The following is an 18735-nucleotide window of genomic DNA, read 5'->3' as shown; positions in this document are numbered from 1 at the left end:
GTTGTGATATCTTTTGTTATCTGTAGGTGATTGAATTGTTCATCTTTGTCATTCATAATCTGTATTTGTAGTTCTGCTGTTTATTCACATAAACACTGATTCATTTTGCTATATTCAGTACTGACAGAGCTTAAAGGTCCCATATCATGCTCTTTTTCAGGTTCACACTTGTATTTTGTGTTTCTACTAGAACATGTTTACATGCTGTAATGTTCAAAGAACACTTTATTTTCCTCATACTGTCTATCTGAATATACCCTCTGTCTGAAACGCTCCGTTTTAGTGCATTTCAACGGAATTGCAACAGAACTACGTTGCTAGGCAACAGCTTGGGTCCATGTTTACTTCCTGTCAGCTGATGTTATTCACATACACTGCAACCAGGAAATAAACTGGGACACATTTAGAATGTTTATGTTTAAAACCGTGTAATGGTTTAAATATTGTATATTTGTGACATCACAAATGAACAGAAATCCTAACGGCTTGTTTCCAACGCACAATTTCTGAATACGGGCTGTGTGTATTCCTCCGTATATTGAACGTTTTGATAGTTTAACAGTATTAATAAAGCATTTACACCTGCTTCATAATATAAACAACATGAAAATCTTACTTTTTACAATATGTGACCTTTAAAGAAAACATATTTATTAATATTATATTCCATTTCTGCCAATAGATTCCCCTAAATGTTACATACTGGTCCTTTAATGCTGTTATCCTCTTTATGATGCAGATTTAATATATCTTTAAGATTACAGACTTTGTGTTTTTTATGTGAAATAGAAGATGATGAATGTATAAAAGATTATTCTACATTCCTGCCCTTTCTGTTTCTCCTTTGCAAACAGCACTATTTACACAGGAATCTTTACCTTACAATCCTGGCATATGAGTCCTTGTTTATCGTAGCCCACAGTGTGGACATTGGACTGGACTGCTGGCATGAAATGGAATAAGTAAACACAACAGTAGATGACATGAAAACAGATGGCGGCTCTTGGCAGCAGTAAAGGTTTCTCTCTGACAGTCAGTATTGTATCATAGACTATATTTATGATGAATCTGGCCCTCGGCAGTAGCTATGTAAGTGAGCCCTCTAACGGCCAAACCACAACAAGCATTTTCGAGACGGAAGAGGAAACGAGAAATGATAGCTGGGTTATTCCTGAACTTTTGGGAGGTCAAAAATTGTAACTTTAAACTCTGCTTACATGCATTATCATTTCCTGCATACAGGCCTATGCCGAAGACAGAAACAATACTGACAAATAGGAGCATTTCTTCCCTTCTTGACTGAGATGAATTAAGTTATTGTTTGAATGTATCTATGGAAAGATACTGGCGCTCCTGCACAAGTATGCAAAACAACTGTGCATATTGTGAAGTTATGCAATACTGTATGTCAAAGTGCATACACAGACACAGAGGCACATGATTTTTTTTGTGCTCGTCTCATACACTACTGTCAGGATATAGAGAACGTTTTATAAAAATAACTTTTTTTAAACATATTTGCTCCATTTCTACCCACTGCAGCTTTAATTATTTTGCAATAATAGTGTAATGTAGAGTCAAAATAGATTTGTTTGTTATTGTGGTTAAATAAACGTAATTTATGGTGTTGTTAGACCGCCCTGTTAATACAGTTGCAGGCACTTTGTGTGCGTCAAGCGGGAGAGCAAATGAAAATGTTGTTTTTGAAAGGCTAAACGCCAACAAATATGGATTGAAGCAGAATATTTTGCTAGATTTTCCTACTAAGTAGCAACAAAATATATCTTTTTAAGTAGTTTTATATAGAGACTTTTGTATAATACCCCCCTAAGTTTGAATGCATCAATGGAAAGATACCTGCGCTCCTGCACATGTATGCAAACAACTATGCATATTGTGAAGTTGTGTAATACTGTATGTCAAAGTGCAGATTGGCACTGCCTTTGTTCCTACACACAAGCTCATAGCAGCACTAATTATCATGTAGTGTAACTGTCAAATTAAATTGAATAATCTTCCAGTTGAAGTTTGCAGTGCGTGCATGTGTATTATATGTATGTGTGTGTTTACTCACGCGCACTGGGGATTCCCCCGCGTGACATAAACAGCTTGGAAAGGCTAAACGCCAACAAATATGGATGAAGCAGAACATTTTGTTAGATTTTCCTACTAAGTAGCAAAAATAGTAAGTAGTTTTATATAGAGACTTGTATAAAATATCCAGAAAGTGTGTTATTATGATACCCCCCCCCCCCACCCCCCCTAAGTTTGAATGCATCAATGAAAAGATACTGGCGCTCCTGCACATGTATGCAAAACAACTATGCATATTGTGAAGTTATGCAATACTGTGTGTCAAAGTGCAGATTGCTCCTACACACAAGCTCATAGCAGCACTAATTATCATGCAGTGTCACTGTCAAATTAAATTGAATAAGATTCAGGTTCAGGTTTGCAGCTTCTCAGAAAAAGGCCTGAAATCCCTTGAATAATAAAGTGTGATTTCATACTGCACCCACTGCTGCTACAGTAAAGACTTCCGGTTAAAAAATAAATAAATCTATTGTGTTGTTGAGGAATACAGTTTACTTAAGGGAGAAGCTATTTATTGTGTTATTTTAGGTGAGTCGATTAATAATAATAATTATATGGTTCTTCAAACACAGTGCTAGTAATTTACCCACTGAAGTTGTGATTATTTTTTTTAATAAATAAAATTAAAAAAAAATATTTTGAAAAAAACGCATCGCTTCCGATTTTACTGACTGTTGGACCTTGACGCTCGCGCTCTTCCAGTTGAAGTTTGTGTGCGTGTGTGTGTGTGTGTGTGTGTGTGTGTTTGCTCGTGCGCCCTGGGGATTCCCCGGTGTGACAAAAGCAGCTTTGAAAGGCTAAACGCCAACAAATATGGATTGAAGCAGAATATTTTGCTAGATTTTCCTACTAATTAGAAACAAAATATGTCTTTTTAAGTAGTTTTGTATAGAGACTTTTGTATAAAATATCCAGAAAGTGTGTTATTATAATACCAACTATGCATATTGTGAAGTTACGTAATACTGTATGTCAAAGTGCAGATTGACACTGCCTTTGGTCCTGCACACAAGCTCATAGCAGCACTAATTATCATGTAGTGTAACTGTCAAATTTAATTGAATATTATGTAAACCAGCTTGTTCAGGTTTTGCAGCTTCTCAGAAAAAGGTCTGAAATCCCTTGAATAATAAAGTGTGGTTTCATACTGCAACAGTAAAGACTTCCGGTTAAAAAATAAAAAATAAATCTTGTGTTGTTGAGGAATACAGTTTTCTTAAGGGGGAAGCCATTTGTTGTGTTTTTTTGGTGAGTCGATTAATAATAATGATTGTATGGTTCTTCAAACACAGTGCTAGTAATTTACCCACTGAAGTTGTGATTATTTCTTTAAAAAAAAAAAGAAAGTATTTTGAAAACCGCATCACTTCCGCTTTTAACTGAGTGTCTCTTCCAGTTGAAGTTGCTGCTACAGTAAAGACTTCCGGTTATGACTTTAAAAAAATAAAAAAATCTATTGCGTTGTTGAGGAATACAGTTTACTTAAGGGAGAAGCTATTGTGTTGTGTTATTTTAGGTGAGTCGATTAATAATAATTGTATGGTTCTTCAAACACAGCGCTAGTAATTTGTTGTGATTTTTTTTTAAATAATCACAACAGATTCAAATTTAACCATCTTTTTCACCAATAATATTTGGCCAAAAAGGGGCAATTTACCCCAGAATTTTTTAATATTAAGTGTATGAAATGTATTCAATTTTAACCATCTTTTTCACCAATAGTATTTCACTAAAAAGAGGTAATTTACCCCAGAATTTTTTAATATTAACTGTATGAAACGTATTCAACTTTAACCATCTTTTTCACCAATAGTATTTCGCTAAAAGAGAGGCAATTTACCCCAGATTTTTTTATTATTAACTGTATTAAATGTATTCAATTTTAACCATCTTTTTCATCAATACTATTTTGCTAAAAGAGAGACAATTTACCCCAGAATTTTTTTATTATTAACTGTATGAAATATATTCAACTTTAACCATCTTTTTCACCAATAATATTTTGCTAAAAAAGAGGCAATTTACCCCAGAATTTTTTATTATTAACTGTCTGAAATGTATTCAATTTTAACCAGTTTTTTCACTAATAACATCTGCTAAAAAAAGGGGCAGTTTACTCGTCAATTTACCCCAGATTTAATTTAATATTAACAGTGCTAGTAATCTTCCCACTGAAGTTGTGATTATTTTTTTAAATAAATAAAATAAAATTATTTTATTTTATTTTGAAAAACCTTCATCACTTCCGCTTTTAACTGACTGTTGGACCGTGACGCTCGCGCTCTTCCAGTTGAAGTTTGTGTGTGTGTGTGTGTGTGTGTGTGTGTGTGTGTGTGTGTGTGTGTGTGTGTGTGTGTGTGTGTGTGTGTGTGTGTGTGTGTGTGTGTGTGTGTGTGGCGCGAGCACTGGGGATTCCCCCGCGTGACAAAAACAGCTTCGTGTTTCACATGTCAACTTCTCTTCTTTCATTGCTCATCTGCTCTCCGCCCGGAGCTCGAGCTCAATGCTGCTGTTACCGGATATCTAGTCGACGGTTAGTTTTTTAACGTTTTTTTTTTTTTTAAAACACCAAAGTTTGATAATGACCGTTTGAAAACTTTTTTTTTTTTTTTAAATCAGTCTATAATCGATTAAAAAAGGTGATGTATTAAGCAGTTAAGTGGCATGAAACGAAGCGTCTGGTTTCACAAAGGAGCGGTGGTTTCCTTAGAGTCACACAACCACCGAGAACCGAGCAGCGGCGGCGATAACACCCGCTAGAAGCCGTTAAATCCTCCGGGGATTGACGGCTGGGACTGTTGGGACGGTTGGGACGGTTGGGGGAAACCCAGCAACACCTCCTCCACCATGGCGAGCGACGACTGTAGGAAAGACGAGCTGCTGCTGGAGGACAACCGCACAGACTCGGGTATTGACTCGTATCGCTCCATACTGAAGTCGTCGTCGTTGTCGGAGGAGCAGCAGCAGCAGCAGCAGCAGCCCCACCGGGAGCCTCCGAGCACCGACTTCAGCGGGCCGCCGAGGGGGGACAACAACAAGTTCTCCTCCGCCGGAGAGGAGCGCCTGGACTCAGCCTACGGCTCCTCGTCCATCACGGTGGAGGTGGAGAGTCTGTCGGAGATAGTCGGCGGCTGCTCGCTGCAGGAGGAGCAGAACCAGAGCTCTGAACTCTCTGAACAGGAGGAGATCTTGCTCACAACTATCACTGAAGATGGAGACACGTAGGTTTTTGATAATTTTCGCATTTTATTAATGTAAAAGCATTTGTTTCTGAGCTTGCATTGGTCTTTGTTGAAAGGCCTGCTGTTGCTTATACTGCTGCTGGGGGAAGTTTAAACATGGTGTCTTGCATGTTTCTCTCAGTTTTAACCAGCTTTTTCCACCAGGCAATTTATTCTTCAATTTACCCCATATTTTTTAATATTACCTCTCTGAAATTTATTCAGATTTAACAAACTTTTTCACCAATAATATTTGCTTAAAGAGAGGCAACTTATTCTTCAATTTACCCCAGAATTTTTAATATTAGTTATCTGAAATGTATTCAATTTTAACCATCTTTTCATCAATATTTGCTAAAAAAAGAGGCAAATTACTCTTCAATTTACCCCATACTTTTTAATATTAGCTCACTGAAATTTATTCAGATTTAACCAGCTTTTTCACCAATAATATTTGCTAAAAGGGAGACAATTTACCCCAGAATTTGTATTAACTGTCTGAAATGTATTCAATTTTAACAAACTTTTTTACCAATAATATTTTGCTAAAAAGAGGCAATATACCCCAGAATTTTTAATATTCGCTCTCTAAAATGTATTCAGTTTTAACCATCTTTTTCACCAATACTGTTTCCTAAAAGTGAGACAATTTACCCCAGAGTTTTTATTATTATCTCTCTTTATTTATAAAACGTAAGAAAATAGTCTGAAAAATGCCCCTCACAAGTTCCCAAAGTCCAAGGGGACACTTTAAAATGTCTTGTTGTGTCTGACCAACGGTCCAAAACCTACAAATATTAGGTTTACAATGTTGTAAAACAGAGAAAAAACACATTCTCACATTTGAGAAGCTGTAGGAGAATATTTGGCATATTATTGCTTGAAAAAATGAGCCTAAATGATTAATTTTCTGTTGTTTCAGCTCTACTTGTGGTGCAAGCAGCTAATATATTCTTATTTATGCCACTAGAGATGATTAAAACACCCATAAATGGATGTTAATGGAGAGTTCAGTTCTTCATGTGATACTGGTTTTGAAGGGGATTTCATAGCGGTGTTGGTGATACTGCAGACTGTTTTATTTTGTAATGAACTTTGTCCATGTCATGAATGTGGACGGACTCCTGTGAGGCATCTCTCAGTGAGAAAACAGAAGTGAAACAGATAGGCCTGGACTTCCCCATGCAGCGCAGACAAAGCACATGCTGTGAGGCAGCAGCAGCAGCAGTGTGGACGCCTTTTGATCCCAGAAACTTGTTGATCAGGATAGGACAGTATGTGCATGTTATTATTGGTGGATCCCACAATTCACTGTCGTTCTTTCTCTTTTGATTTCTACCACACCAGACGTCTTAGAAATGTCAGTTACCTATCACAGTGGCTGTTCATTTCTCTCTTTGCGTCAATGAAACCGCTGCTTTTTTTTAGTTTTGCACACGATCCAAACAGCCCAACCTCCACATACATCCTTATCAGCCCATGTTTCTCGTGTGACCCATTCATCTTGTGTTGCTAAGTCATCAGGTCTGTTTTGACATGAAAGCAGGCGTGCTAATGACTCCTGCAGCCTCTGCTAGTGTAATCCAGTGATTGATATAGTCCCAGCATTGTACAAGTGTTGTTGTGTCTCTGACCTCTTTTCATTTCCGCTCGCTGGTTTTTTGAGCCACATGGTTTCATTCTCATACCCTAACTATAGATACCTGGGAGGGGGAAAAAAACACCTGAAACACACCACCACACTGTGCTGCTTGGACTGAGAGAGAATCATGCAAACATGACTTTTTTCCCCCCGTGGGATTTTTTTTTTTAGTTCTTATTCATTCAAGTCTTACTCAAACCAGGAAGTCCCTTTCACAGTAAGAGGTTTGCTCACAGGGTTGAACAGTTGGTAGGGCAGATCTATTAGTCTGCAGGCATTTAACTTATTCAGCTACATGTCTTGGTGCTTTCCCGTGAGACACATTATCAGTACACTTAAACCCATGATGGGATAATTTATTGATAGATTCATTTCCATTTAACATGGACATTTTAATTAAAAACTGTTTCCTTCAGTTAAGCATTTTCCAGTTTATGGTTTAAAATATGTATAGTTTAAAACAGTGTCAAACTAAAAAGGGCACCAGTTGCATGGGGAGGGTTTTGTAGCATGTAGGGCAGCCTTTATGGCACCCAAGAGGGCACTTTATCATGTTTTCTCCATTAAAGGGCACCCTAGAGGGCACTATATCATGTTTTCTCCACTGGAAGGGTACGCTAAGGGGCACTTTATCATGTTTTCTCCATTTAAGGGTATCCTAGATGGCACTTTATCATGTTTTCTCTACTGGAAGGGCATCCTAGAGGGCACTTTTATCATGTTTTCTCCATTTAAGGGCACCCTAGAGGGCAATTCTTTGCATTTTCTCTTCTGGGAGGGCAGACAAGAGGGCACTTTATCATGTTTTCTCCATTTAAGGGCACCCTAGAGGGCAATTCTTTGCATTTTCTCTTCTGGGAGGGCAGACAAGAGGGCACTTTATCATGTTTTCTCCATTTAAGGGCACCCTAGAGGGCAATTCTTTGCATTTTCTCTTCTGGGAGGGCAGACAAGAGGGCACTTTATCATGTTTTCTCCATTTAAGGGCACCCTAGATGTCACTTTATCGTGTTTTCTCCATTTAAGGGCACCCTAGAGGGCACTTTATCATGTTCTCTCTAAGGAAAGGCACCCTGAGGGCACATTATCATGTTTTCTCCATTTAAGGGCACCCTAGAGGTCACTTTATCATGTTTTCTCCATTTAAGGGCACCCTAGAGGTCACTTTATCATGTTTTCTCCATTTAAGGGCACCCTAGAGGTCACTTTATCATGTTTTCTGCCTTTAAGGGCACCCTAGAGGGCACTGCATCATGTTTTATCTACCACAGGTTCACCCAAGAGGGCACTTTTGCTGCGTTAATACTGAAAAATGCTCTTCACATTTTTCCAGAGGCCAAAGTCAAATTTAAATGGCTTGTTTTGTCAAAGATGTTCAGTTTACTTTAATTTAAGACGAGGAAACACATTTGAGAAGCTAGTACCATCTAATTGAAAAATGGAGAAACGATTAACCAATAGTCAAAACAGTGTCAACATAATTTTTCTGTCGACACACTAATTGGTCAGCTCTAGTAATATTCAGTAACACTACATAGGTACTGTAAATGACCAGTTCCCTCTTTTTAGAAAGTTGTTACGTCGGAGCGATGTTTCCTCACCAGTTACACAGAATTGGTGATGTCGGTGGTGTTGTGGTTTATTCACAATATTGCAAGAAAACCAAAGAATCATCTCTTTCCGGAATTTAAGCTTTGGCAACATATCATGATTGTGTCAAATCGTGACTTATCCTTTGATTCCAACCCATAATATAATGTTTTATTTAGTCCCAATTAAATCTTTTTTAACACGCTTTTTTTTTTTTTTTTCAGAAAGTGAAAGTCTTTGAGGATTTCCATTTTGTTAATCATTATTGTTGAGTGCCCTGGTTAGTTTTTATATTATAAAACAACAATAAAGAATTGATGCTGAAGATAATCCAAGTAGATTTTATTGATTGACCAGCTAAAGGCACAATTAATATATCATCCATTGCACTGTATTTGCGGACAGGTATTTGTTAAATCAGTCAGACAAATAGAGCTGCAACGATTAATCAATTAGTTATTAACTAATAAATGAATCATCAACTATTTTGATAATCGGTTAGAGTCATTTTTAAAGGGAAAAAAGGCAAAATTCTCTGATTCCAGCTTCTTAAATGTGAATATTTTCTGCTTTCTTTACTCCTCTATGACATTAAAAGGAATATCTTTATAGTTATGAACAAAACAAGACATTTGATGATGTCATCTTGGGCTTTGGGAAACACTTATTGACATTTTTCACAATTTTCTGACATTTTTCACAATTTTCTGACATTTTATCGAGAAAATAATCGACAGATTAATCAACAAAGAAAATAATCGTTACTAATACACTATTATTCATTTATTATACTTTTGATGATTAAGTGAATTATATAGTTGTATTTAATGGCTTTTCTGGGATGCAGACTTAACAAAAATAACATTATCACAATGAGCCACTAAAGTAATTAAAGTTAAACCCAGTCAAAACTAATGTGTGTGATATTTAACTGTCTGTGCAGTGAGACGTTGTGGCGACGTTTGATCCCACACTGTCTGTCGGTCTGTCTGTCTGTCTCTGAGTGGTTGACATTTAAACTCTGTAAGAGAGCACAGCAGCTGCAGAAACATACATTTTACAGCACACTATATGCTTTAATAAAATAACTTCCTGCTTTTTGACTAGAAATCAGTTCCGGCTTTCGCCTTTTTAAAGCAGCTTGAAGCTAAACTTTGATTTGAATCCGTTAAAACAGACGAGGCTCTTTGTGTTGCTCTGGTTGAGTCTAAATTAAGCACTAATGCTCGCTGCCATTTCCTGCTTTTTGCACACATTTGTTTGCTACAACTTCCCACTCAGCGTTTGAGGTTACTGTGTTTTTGTTTTGTTTTGTTTTGTCTACTAAAGCCTACAAGGATGCACCTACTAATAGCTGCTTTTAACACGCTGCTTTACTTTAACAGCTCGCTATGCTATGTGCTTTAAACATTTCTTAGATTGCTCAATACCCCAACCACGAAATCTTCAGCCCACTGGGTCTTTCGAGGTAGTCTCTTGAGATGAATACCGAGGAACATTATGAGGCAAGATTAACTGTCTCTTGTTGAAATACAATACTACTGAACTTCTCTACTACTGCTTTTCAGGCTGATGATTGCTCAATGTAAGATAATGGAGGCATGCAAGATGTTGCAAGCGTGATGGCTAAAGATGTTTGTTTTTCTTTGCCACTTCTGCAGAATCCTGCACTTAGCAATCATCCATGAAGACGAAGTCATTGCTCAACAGTTGATACAGCTATTCCCAAAAGAAGTCCTGGACATCCAGAACAATTTATACCAGGTAAGCGCAACACGACTCTTTCCAGTAAACAAGCAGCTTCTACTGGAATTTTTTGATCCAAAGTGACTTCCTCATAGTCTTGATTGTGGAAACTGTGTCATTATTTATATCTCAGTACTTCCAGAGAGCCGTTGTTCCTCTTTATTTGCAGTCTGTCCTCTCTCAGGGACGTCACTGTGGGTGGTTCCAGCGTTAGCTCATAAGGGACTTTGAATGGAAACTCCCCTCCTCTACCTCCTGTAGAAATGGAACCACAGGGAGCTGTGGAGTGTATCCTTGTGTGTGGATGTGGGTGGAGAGGAGTTGTTCCAGTCGTTCGAGATGTCAGAGTCTTACTGCTAGTGTAGAACTCAGAAACTAACAGAACTGTCAAAAGGAAACATCTGAAGCTAAGACTCAGCACTTCATGCAGTGACTCAGTTAGCCTGAGCCATTTTGGTTGCTTAATTTCCTCTCGGTAGTCATTCTAAGACCTCACACATGGAGACATTACCAAGAAGAATTCTTCTTTAGGTTTTTAAAACAAAATCCCCCCTCAGACATTTGCATACTGCTTAAAAAAAAGCAGCCCGTTATGATGCATTTTTGTAGTTTTATCGTGTGTTGCACAGAAGCAATTCCATCATAGATCTCAGGTTCTACGCCCACAGTAGCCGACCACAACCTCTTTGTTTGTTTTGGGCAGAAGGTGCTACTTTATCACCTGGAACAGATCTCTGTTGGTCTCTTTATACTCATACCTATAACCAACAGCTGGATGCAACCTGTTCTCTGGTGGTTGTTCAAAGGCATTCTGGGAAATGTAGTGACTGAAGTAGAAGTGGCAGGGTTGAAGGACAATAGAGTGCTGCAGGAATGAGTCCTAAAACCTGGAAATGAGTTAGCATTTTAGCATTTAAGCATTTAAGCACTTCCGGTTCCCTCGTCTGGAAGATAATGGGTTTTTAGTTAGATGCCTGAAATAAGGTCTATGGTTAATACAAACCTAAGAGATTTTAATGGTGGTTAAGTGGTGTTCATTTGTGAAGATTATTTTATGGAACAAAACGTGTAAGTATCATAAACGTGTGTTTCGCACAGATTTTATAATCTGCATTAATCTAAAACCCAAAGGAAAAATCCCTTTTTTATTTTTTTATTTTTTTGTCGAGGGAACCAGGGCGATGCTAACTTCCTGGTTGCTCTCCATGGCTACAAAGAAACCTACTTAATTAAGGCTTCGACTAACTGTTGTTGCTATTGTAGAATAATGAATTTGCATTTTTCCATTTATCTCTTTGTGGATAAAATGTAGTTTTGTCCAACTGAGAAGTCCAAAATCCAAAGATATTACATTTACAATGTTATAATTTAACATTTAAGAAGCTAGTAAACATTTTTGCTTGATCAATTACTTAAAGAAACAGTCAATTAATCAATCAATCAATCCAGACTAATTAATTGTTAAAAACATTCTTGCATGCATTGGTTATGATCAATAAATGGTATTTAATGTGACCAGAGGCGTGTAGTTATGATCGCCTTACACCTCCTTTGTCTTCGTTGATCCTCAGAGCCCGTTGCACCTGGCCACCTACCTGAACCTGATCGGTGTGGTGAAGGGCCTGGTGGAGAAGGGGGCCAGCCTGGAGCTGCAGGACCAGGAGGGCAACACGGCGCTCCATGTGGCCTGCCAGCACGGACAGACAGAGTGCGCTACTGAGATGACCAGAGACGTTTCCCCCAGCAAGCTGGCGCCGGTCCTCGAGATCCAGAACTGGAGAGGTGAGGAAAAACGCTTAACTGCTGCCTGCGGGGCCTCTTTATTGCTGTTATTTAAGGGGATTTTATGTGTCTGCATCATCTGTGTGATATTATTTATTCCTTGGGCAGCTGAATTTGAACTTCCCAGATTATGCAACTCTTTTTTTTTTAGTGTGTCCAAATGTAACATGGCCTTTTGGTGTGTTTGAGCCCAGACTTGTCTATAATGTTGTTTGCTCTTTAAAGGAAATAATTAACTCAGTTGCTCAACCAATCTAGCATTAAAGGAAACATTACATTTGAAATGAGTCTTCCAAATTCAGTTTTGACAGCTTCAACAGTTTGGGACAAATTAAATGGGGGGTGTGAGGCTGTAAATTCTGGTCCTAAAGCTTTGTTTAGAAATAGCAACAGTAGGCTAGCACAGATGTGGTGGTGTAGTTGATCTGCAGCATGTCTTCAGGTCTCAGTTTCATTTCATTATTTGGAAAAAAGTTATTTTTTAAATATTTTTTTTCTAATCTCTGTTGACTTCAAAATGAAACCCCATGTTCCACATTTGAAACAAGCTGTGTACGTTGCAGGTCTTGCCTGTCTTCACTTGGCTGCTCTGAACAGGCAACATCAGATTATGAAGCTCCTGGTGAAAAAGGGAGCAGACCTGAATGTCCAGGTTAGTCTGTGAAATGACTCCTTACTTTCCTGCATCAGTATGGATTATTATGGTTTTTAATAACAAAGGTCTACTTCAAATAAGCTTCAAATTGTGCCAGTAAACTTGTACCTGCCGCCAGCTGACCCTGACTTCAACCTGTCACTCATAACATTTAAAGGATAACTGGTATTTTTCAACCTAATTGACTAATGGGGACAACACTTTCTGAAATTGGCTAAACAGGCTGTAATGTAATCATTTTGGGCAACCTGGCACCTTCATTTTACGTCCACTAAAAGTGCTTGTTTGTGCCACTGACAGGCTCAGATTGTTATTATAAGTGTCTGATAACATTATGGAAATTTGGGGCGGCTGTGGCTCAGAGGTAGAGCCGGTCGCCCACCAGTCGGAAGGTTAGCAGTTCGATCCACATGTCGAAGTGTCCTTGAGCCAAGATACCTAACCCCAAAGGCTGTGCCATCGGTGTGTGAATGAGTGTTTAGATTAGATCCTGATGGCACCTACTGTAGCATGGCAGCTGCTGCCATCAGTGTATGAATGCGTGTGTGAATGTTGACATGTAGTGTAAAGAGCTTTGAGTGGTCGGAAGACTAGAAAGGCGCTATATAAATGCAAATCCATTTACCATTACAGAGAAATCATTTTTTTTACGTTTCGTTTGATCCAGTCTGTTTGTTATTTTGTGTCTTGCTAGGAGAATTGTCGTTCTGAAATCTCACGTCACATCTAGATTGTCGAAATCATCTAGAAATTCAGCCATGACATTGCAAATCTCTTAGATAATACTAAGCTACGCTTCCTGCACTCCAACACAACAAGCTCTGACACAACAGTGTCGCAACAACACTTGGCACACTCCTCACTCCACTCCTCTTCCGGCAATAAGTCACATGACACAATAACAAATAGAAAGCGAAAGGTAAGAAAAAGGTTTTATTTCCTTGTAGGAATCTTTCCATAATGTTATCAGACACTTATGATAACAATCTGAGCCTGTCGGTGGCAAAAACAATCACTTTTAGTGGACATAAATTGACAGTGTTAGGTTGCCCCAAATGATTACGTTGCAGCTTGTTTAGTGGCTGGCAGCAGCAGCGCTCTTCCTCAATACTGGACCAGTTTAAAAAGTGTTGTCTCCATTAGTTACTTTGACACAAAAACATGAGAAAATGGGTTGAAAAATACAGAAATGATCCTTTAAACTACACAATCTACATTGTCTCTCTCAACACATGTTTTGAAGAAAAAGAGGATGAGAGAACATTACAGTTAGTTTAATTAGTCTCTGGGTTGGGTTTCCCTGTAATATCCCTCATATGATCCAGCAAATGTGCCAGTATTTATAATCACACTTATCCCTTTCAAACTGTGTTTACTGCTCCTGGCCTTATGTTGTGTTCTTGTCTATAAATCTGCTGCACCTGTGCAACGCTGATAGTGATATGAGCTGAGCTCAGGGCTTCCTGCAGGATTCATGGAGACATAATTAGATTTGAGATATGATTAGGCTGGGCCGGCCAGCCACTCTTAACTTTCTATTGATGGAAGGGAACATGGCAGTCAGTCCCAGAAACTACCAGACATTCCTCTCAGTTTAAATCACCGGACAAACATATCACCGAGCCTCCGGATCCGCATCCGGTTTATTATGATTATTATAATTAGGTCCTTTTCTTCCAAGCTTGCAGAATGTCAAATTTAAAGATGTATGTGCATACTTACAAACAGGAAAATATCCAACTAACAAAATTATTAAATTAAATTGACCTACTTTATGGTATTTGTGTCGCTCTGGAATTTCTCATTGCTGTTTTCCGTCTCCGCCCCTCGCAGGAAGGAACCAGCGGAAAAACAGCTCTTCATCTCGCCGCCGAGCTGCACGACATCACGTCGGTGAAGCTGCTGCTCAGCAGGGGAGCCAACGTGGACGCTGCCATGTTGAACGGCTGCACGCCCCTGCACCTCGCAGTGGGGAGACAGGACGCCGCCATCGCCAACCTCCTCTGCCAGTCCGGTGCTGACACAATGCTGCGAAACATGGAGGACGAGACGGCGCTGGATCTGGCCGACGGCAATGATGACGTAAGTTATTGTGATTGACGGTTACAGGTGGAAACTGCTGGGATGGACCATCAAACATATTTAATAGCTTATTCCTCTGTGCTGTAGAATGAATGAATGAGCCACGCTGTTGTAGTGTTAATTTTGTCAGCTTAGTCCTTTGTCAAATGTCCTTGTTAGTTTTTATCATATTAAGTCTGGACATTTTAGTCCTCAGATTATATTAAACATTTCAGTTAATATAGATTTAGAAAACGTTTTTTCGGGAGTTTCCAGAGGCGGCGGCGAGCCGTGCTGGACGTCCCTGATTTACATAAAGTAGCCTAGACCTCAACTTTATGCAAATAAGGAGCTGGCAAGGCGACGCCCTGTCTCTCGAATCGGGTAGTGTCTAGAAGGAGAAACTCCCGCGAGATTTTTTAGATTAAACCTTGATCTTTAATAGTTAACGTTAGGACAGGTTGTTGGGCAGCAAATCCTGTGAGAGTTTTTGCAGATTCAGATTTTGCATTTTTTGCGGGCTCACTTCTAGACATGACCCTCGAATCGCAACGCCACACTACCAGAATGCATTTCACTTCTGCCTATAGACAATGAATGGGAAGTGTTGACATGTACCAGCAGTTACTCCGAGTCCTCTTGACTGTGCTGCTGGTGTAGTCCTGATATGGTACGAGCAGCACAGGAAACAGAACTGCTGCATTGAAAAGAAAAAAAACTATGAAATTTCGTCTCCTCTTTTGTTTTAGGTTTTTATTTTTTAACTACATTTTAGTCTTTTTTTTTCATCAACAATATTGCATGTTGATATAATCACAGTTAGTGTTTGATGACGTCTCATATCGTCTCGTCTTAGTCACGAAAAAAAAGGTTATTGACGAATATATTTAATCATAGTTGACGAAATGAACACTGCCCTGTTGCACTGGGTGACATGTTCCTTCATCACGATGAAAATGGGCACTTTATTTTTAAAGTATTAAGGTTATTTTGAGTCAACCCTACATACATACCCACTAATACATACCCACATCAAATGTGTATAAATACGCAGGTTAAAATAGTCCCTAACAAATGCACTATTAATTCCTGTTTGAGTAGCATTTGCTAAAAGCTACAGCGCCCAGCTGTTCCAGGAAACTACCGAGCCTTTCCAGAAAATGTAACTACATATTCGTCACTTGTTTTGTCACAAAGTATTAGGATGTTATCCTTATAAATCCCAACGCTATGTGACAAAACGAGTTGATCGGCATTTATTTTACTTCCTTGACTTCAGCTGCAACACTTAACAAACACGCTGGGTGTGAGATATTTAGTTTTTCTTATCATCTGGTGAGGACAGCGATGGATAATGAGAGAAGGCTTCAGTAAAATGTGACTTTCTGTATCTTTGTCTTTCAGATTCTGGCTCTATTTCCTTTTGATGACATCCAGATCTCCGGGAGGTCGGTGGTCAGTGTGAATTTTTGAGCTGAATCGTAGGCTTAACAACTATATTGAAATTGTCTGAAGCTTCACTGCGGCTTTTGATTAAAAGAAAAAAAAAGCTGCATTTGAGCTGTTTTCATTAAATAATGCCTCTATTTGTAGTCCATCCTGATTTGATCTGTATTTATCCTTTATCTAGACAAATATGTGCACCATATAAATCATACTTCTCACTGACACACAAGAGAGTGATTCTGCTTAATTGAACGGATAAAAAACAAATCTATATTTCTGAGTCACTGGTTCCAATAATCTGCTTCTTTACTCATGCCTCAATGTGAGTGCCAAACTGTCTATCAACATGTTCAACATCCAAAAAAAAAAAATTCTACCTCTTTATCACATTAACCTAGCTTTAATGGCTAGAAATTGAACATTCAAATCTTATTTCTTATTTTCTCAAACTTTTATCATTGCTATGCCATTTTATTTCATTGTAGCCAGAGAAAGACTTTTAGAGGAGGCAGAACAAAATTAATTTACTAAATGTAAAACTAACTGTGTGTCCCAAAGAGACCTGCAATCCTACGAAGACAACTAATCACATCAGTGCTATTTGTTAGAAAACTAGTAACACAGAATGCAGCTTCATCTTCTTGATTTTATTTTTTTTAGGTTTGCTACTTCATGTTGTGAAGCAGTTTTCTCTATTTATCTCATTTTATCCTTAATCTGCAGTAACTGTTCCTGTATGTTGGTGTGTAATTACACAGCCCTGTCTAGTTTAATGTAAGCAGTTTGTTTATTTTGTAATAAAACGGAAAAAAAACTCACTGCATATTGTACTCTTTTTCTGGGGAATTTTGGGGACATTTTAACCTTTGTTTAAAGAGTAACTTCTGTCATTGTCAATCCCATATTATATCCCATATTTTTGTGTTAAATGGGGAAAACAATTTATGAAATTGGTCCAGTACTGAGGGAGAACGCTGTAGAAGGCAGCCGTGAAACGAGCTGTGAGGGCAAGTGAGCAGCGTCAATGTAACTTGTTAATGTTAATGTTAGTTTTTGTACTGAAAATTCACGAAGGAAAAGAAAAAATATGTATGAAGACATGGAGACACGTTAAATAAACAGTCAAGTTGGTCCTCCATTTCTGAGCTCCATCTTACTACTACTTTATGCTTCACGTTTTGCTCATGCATTAGCCACGGCCGCCGTGATGGCAGTTGTCGTCCTTCCTTCTTCAGTCATCTTGCTTCTCAATTGGCTGTTGTTGTCCTCGGGGTTCCCCGCACACAACAGGATATCCGATCGTAAATATTGAACATGTTTAATATTTGGACGGACCTCCGAGCCGATCGGAGGGATGTAAATAAACACCTCATGCCACAGGAACATCTGGAAAGATAATCTTAATAACCATCAAAAACCGAGGCTTTGCTGACGATGTTGAGGAATCTGGCCCAAAATGGGCTTGATTCTTGTGTAGTGTGTTTCCCACATTAGACTAAAAAACATCGGAAAATAGGGACCAGGTTGGAAAATACCAAAGTTATCCTTTAAGAGCATCAGTGATATGTGTCATATCTGTACACACCCAAATGAACATTATCCACCGTCTGCTCTAAACTGGTAGCTCCAGGTTTATTAAAGAGCTTCATAAAAGACGTGCAAACAGAGACAGAAGAAGCAATATGCATTTTATATGTAATTTTAGTGAAGGGAGAGGTTAGGTAATTTAATTTAACTCACTTGTAAAAATCTATTTTTATTTTAACTTATACAGTAAATCACTACTGTGATGATTTCTTTACTGGAAATACATCCTACTGTATCATAACTTTTATACAGTAAACTGTAATGAGTACACTCCCTGACAAAGCTCTTTCATGAAAACACAGTTCTCTTGTGTGTTTCCTGTCAGCTGCTGTTGTCAGGTGTATCTTTTGTTTTCCTTTAAGTGTTTTCTTCCTCATGGCTCTTATAACACAATGACTGTGGAGCGGCTTGGGAATTCCACTCAGCTTTATCTCTTTTATAAACAAAGGTGAATAATAAGCTGGCAACAATGTCTTGTAGGGACTTCAGCCAGAATACTTCTCAGCAGTAATTACACTTAACTTTATCTAAAGGCAATGATTTATCAGGTAAACGGTGCTGTGAGGGTTCGACGGTGGCAGATTCATGTGCACAAAGAGAAGTTATTCTGGAAACAGCTCAGACAGACGTCTGTGGTAAACAGCTTGAACAGAGAGTTATGAAACTATACCTACTTCCCCATTGAGCCTATGGCCTCAAGCTATTCCTGTTATATATATATACAGAGTACTGTAGGTCATGCTGGTGTTGCCATGGCGGCTGTGTTTAAAACAGAGAGTTGTTGTGAAAAAGTTAGATAAGCCAGTTTCACTCATCATTAAGTACTCCACCCCAGTGGTTCTCAACCTGGGGGTCGAGACCCCCAAAGGGGTTGCGAGATAATTACCGGGCGTTGCCAGATAGTTGTGGAG

The 18735-nt window shown here is 38.6% G+C and overlaps 2 protein-coding genes and 1 long non-coding RNA gene across 3 annotated transcripts in view; 2 read left to right on the top strand and 1 right to left on the bottom strand.

Annotated features, from left to right (window-relative positions):
- The window catches only part of slc35b2 (solute carrier family 35 member B2), a 43141-nt gene that overhangs the window by 12036 nt on the left and 12370 nt on the right, over positions 1-18735 (top strand). The window lies entirely within an intron of this gene.
- Positions 4382-16343, top strand: nfkbie (nuclear factor of kappa light polypeptide gene enhancer in B-cells inhibitor, epsilon). The gene is made up of 6 exons (XM_074615212.1): positions 4382-5315; positions 10209-10311; positions 11865-12075; positions 12639-12727; positions 14564-14812; positions 16196-16343. The coding sequence occupies exons 1-6, from the start codon at positions 4942-4944 to the stop codon at positions 16262-16264; spliced, it is 1095 nt and encodes a 364-aa protein (XP_074471313.1). The 5' UTR covers positions 4382-4941; the 3' UTR covers positions 16265-16343.
- LOC141755901 (uncharacterized) lies at positions 16203-16940 on the bottom strand. Its single transcript, XR_012591364.1, has 2 exons — positions 16828-16940; positions 16203-16341 (listed from the first exon to the last, which is right to left on the bottom strand). It is a non-coding gene; the product is annotated as an uncharacterized LOC141755901 (long non-coding RNA).

This window comes from Sebastes fasciatus, chromosome 18, assembly GCF_043250625.1.
Source record: "Sebastes fasciatus isolate fSebFas1 chromosome 18, fSebFas1.pri, whole genome shotgun sequence".
NCBI lineage: Eukaryota > Metazoa > Chordata > Actinopteri > Perciformes > Sebastidae > Sebastes > Sebastes fasciatus.
Note: the sequence above shows the minus strand (reverse complement) of the source record. Positions and strands in the feature narration are given on the sequence as shown.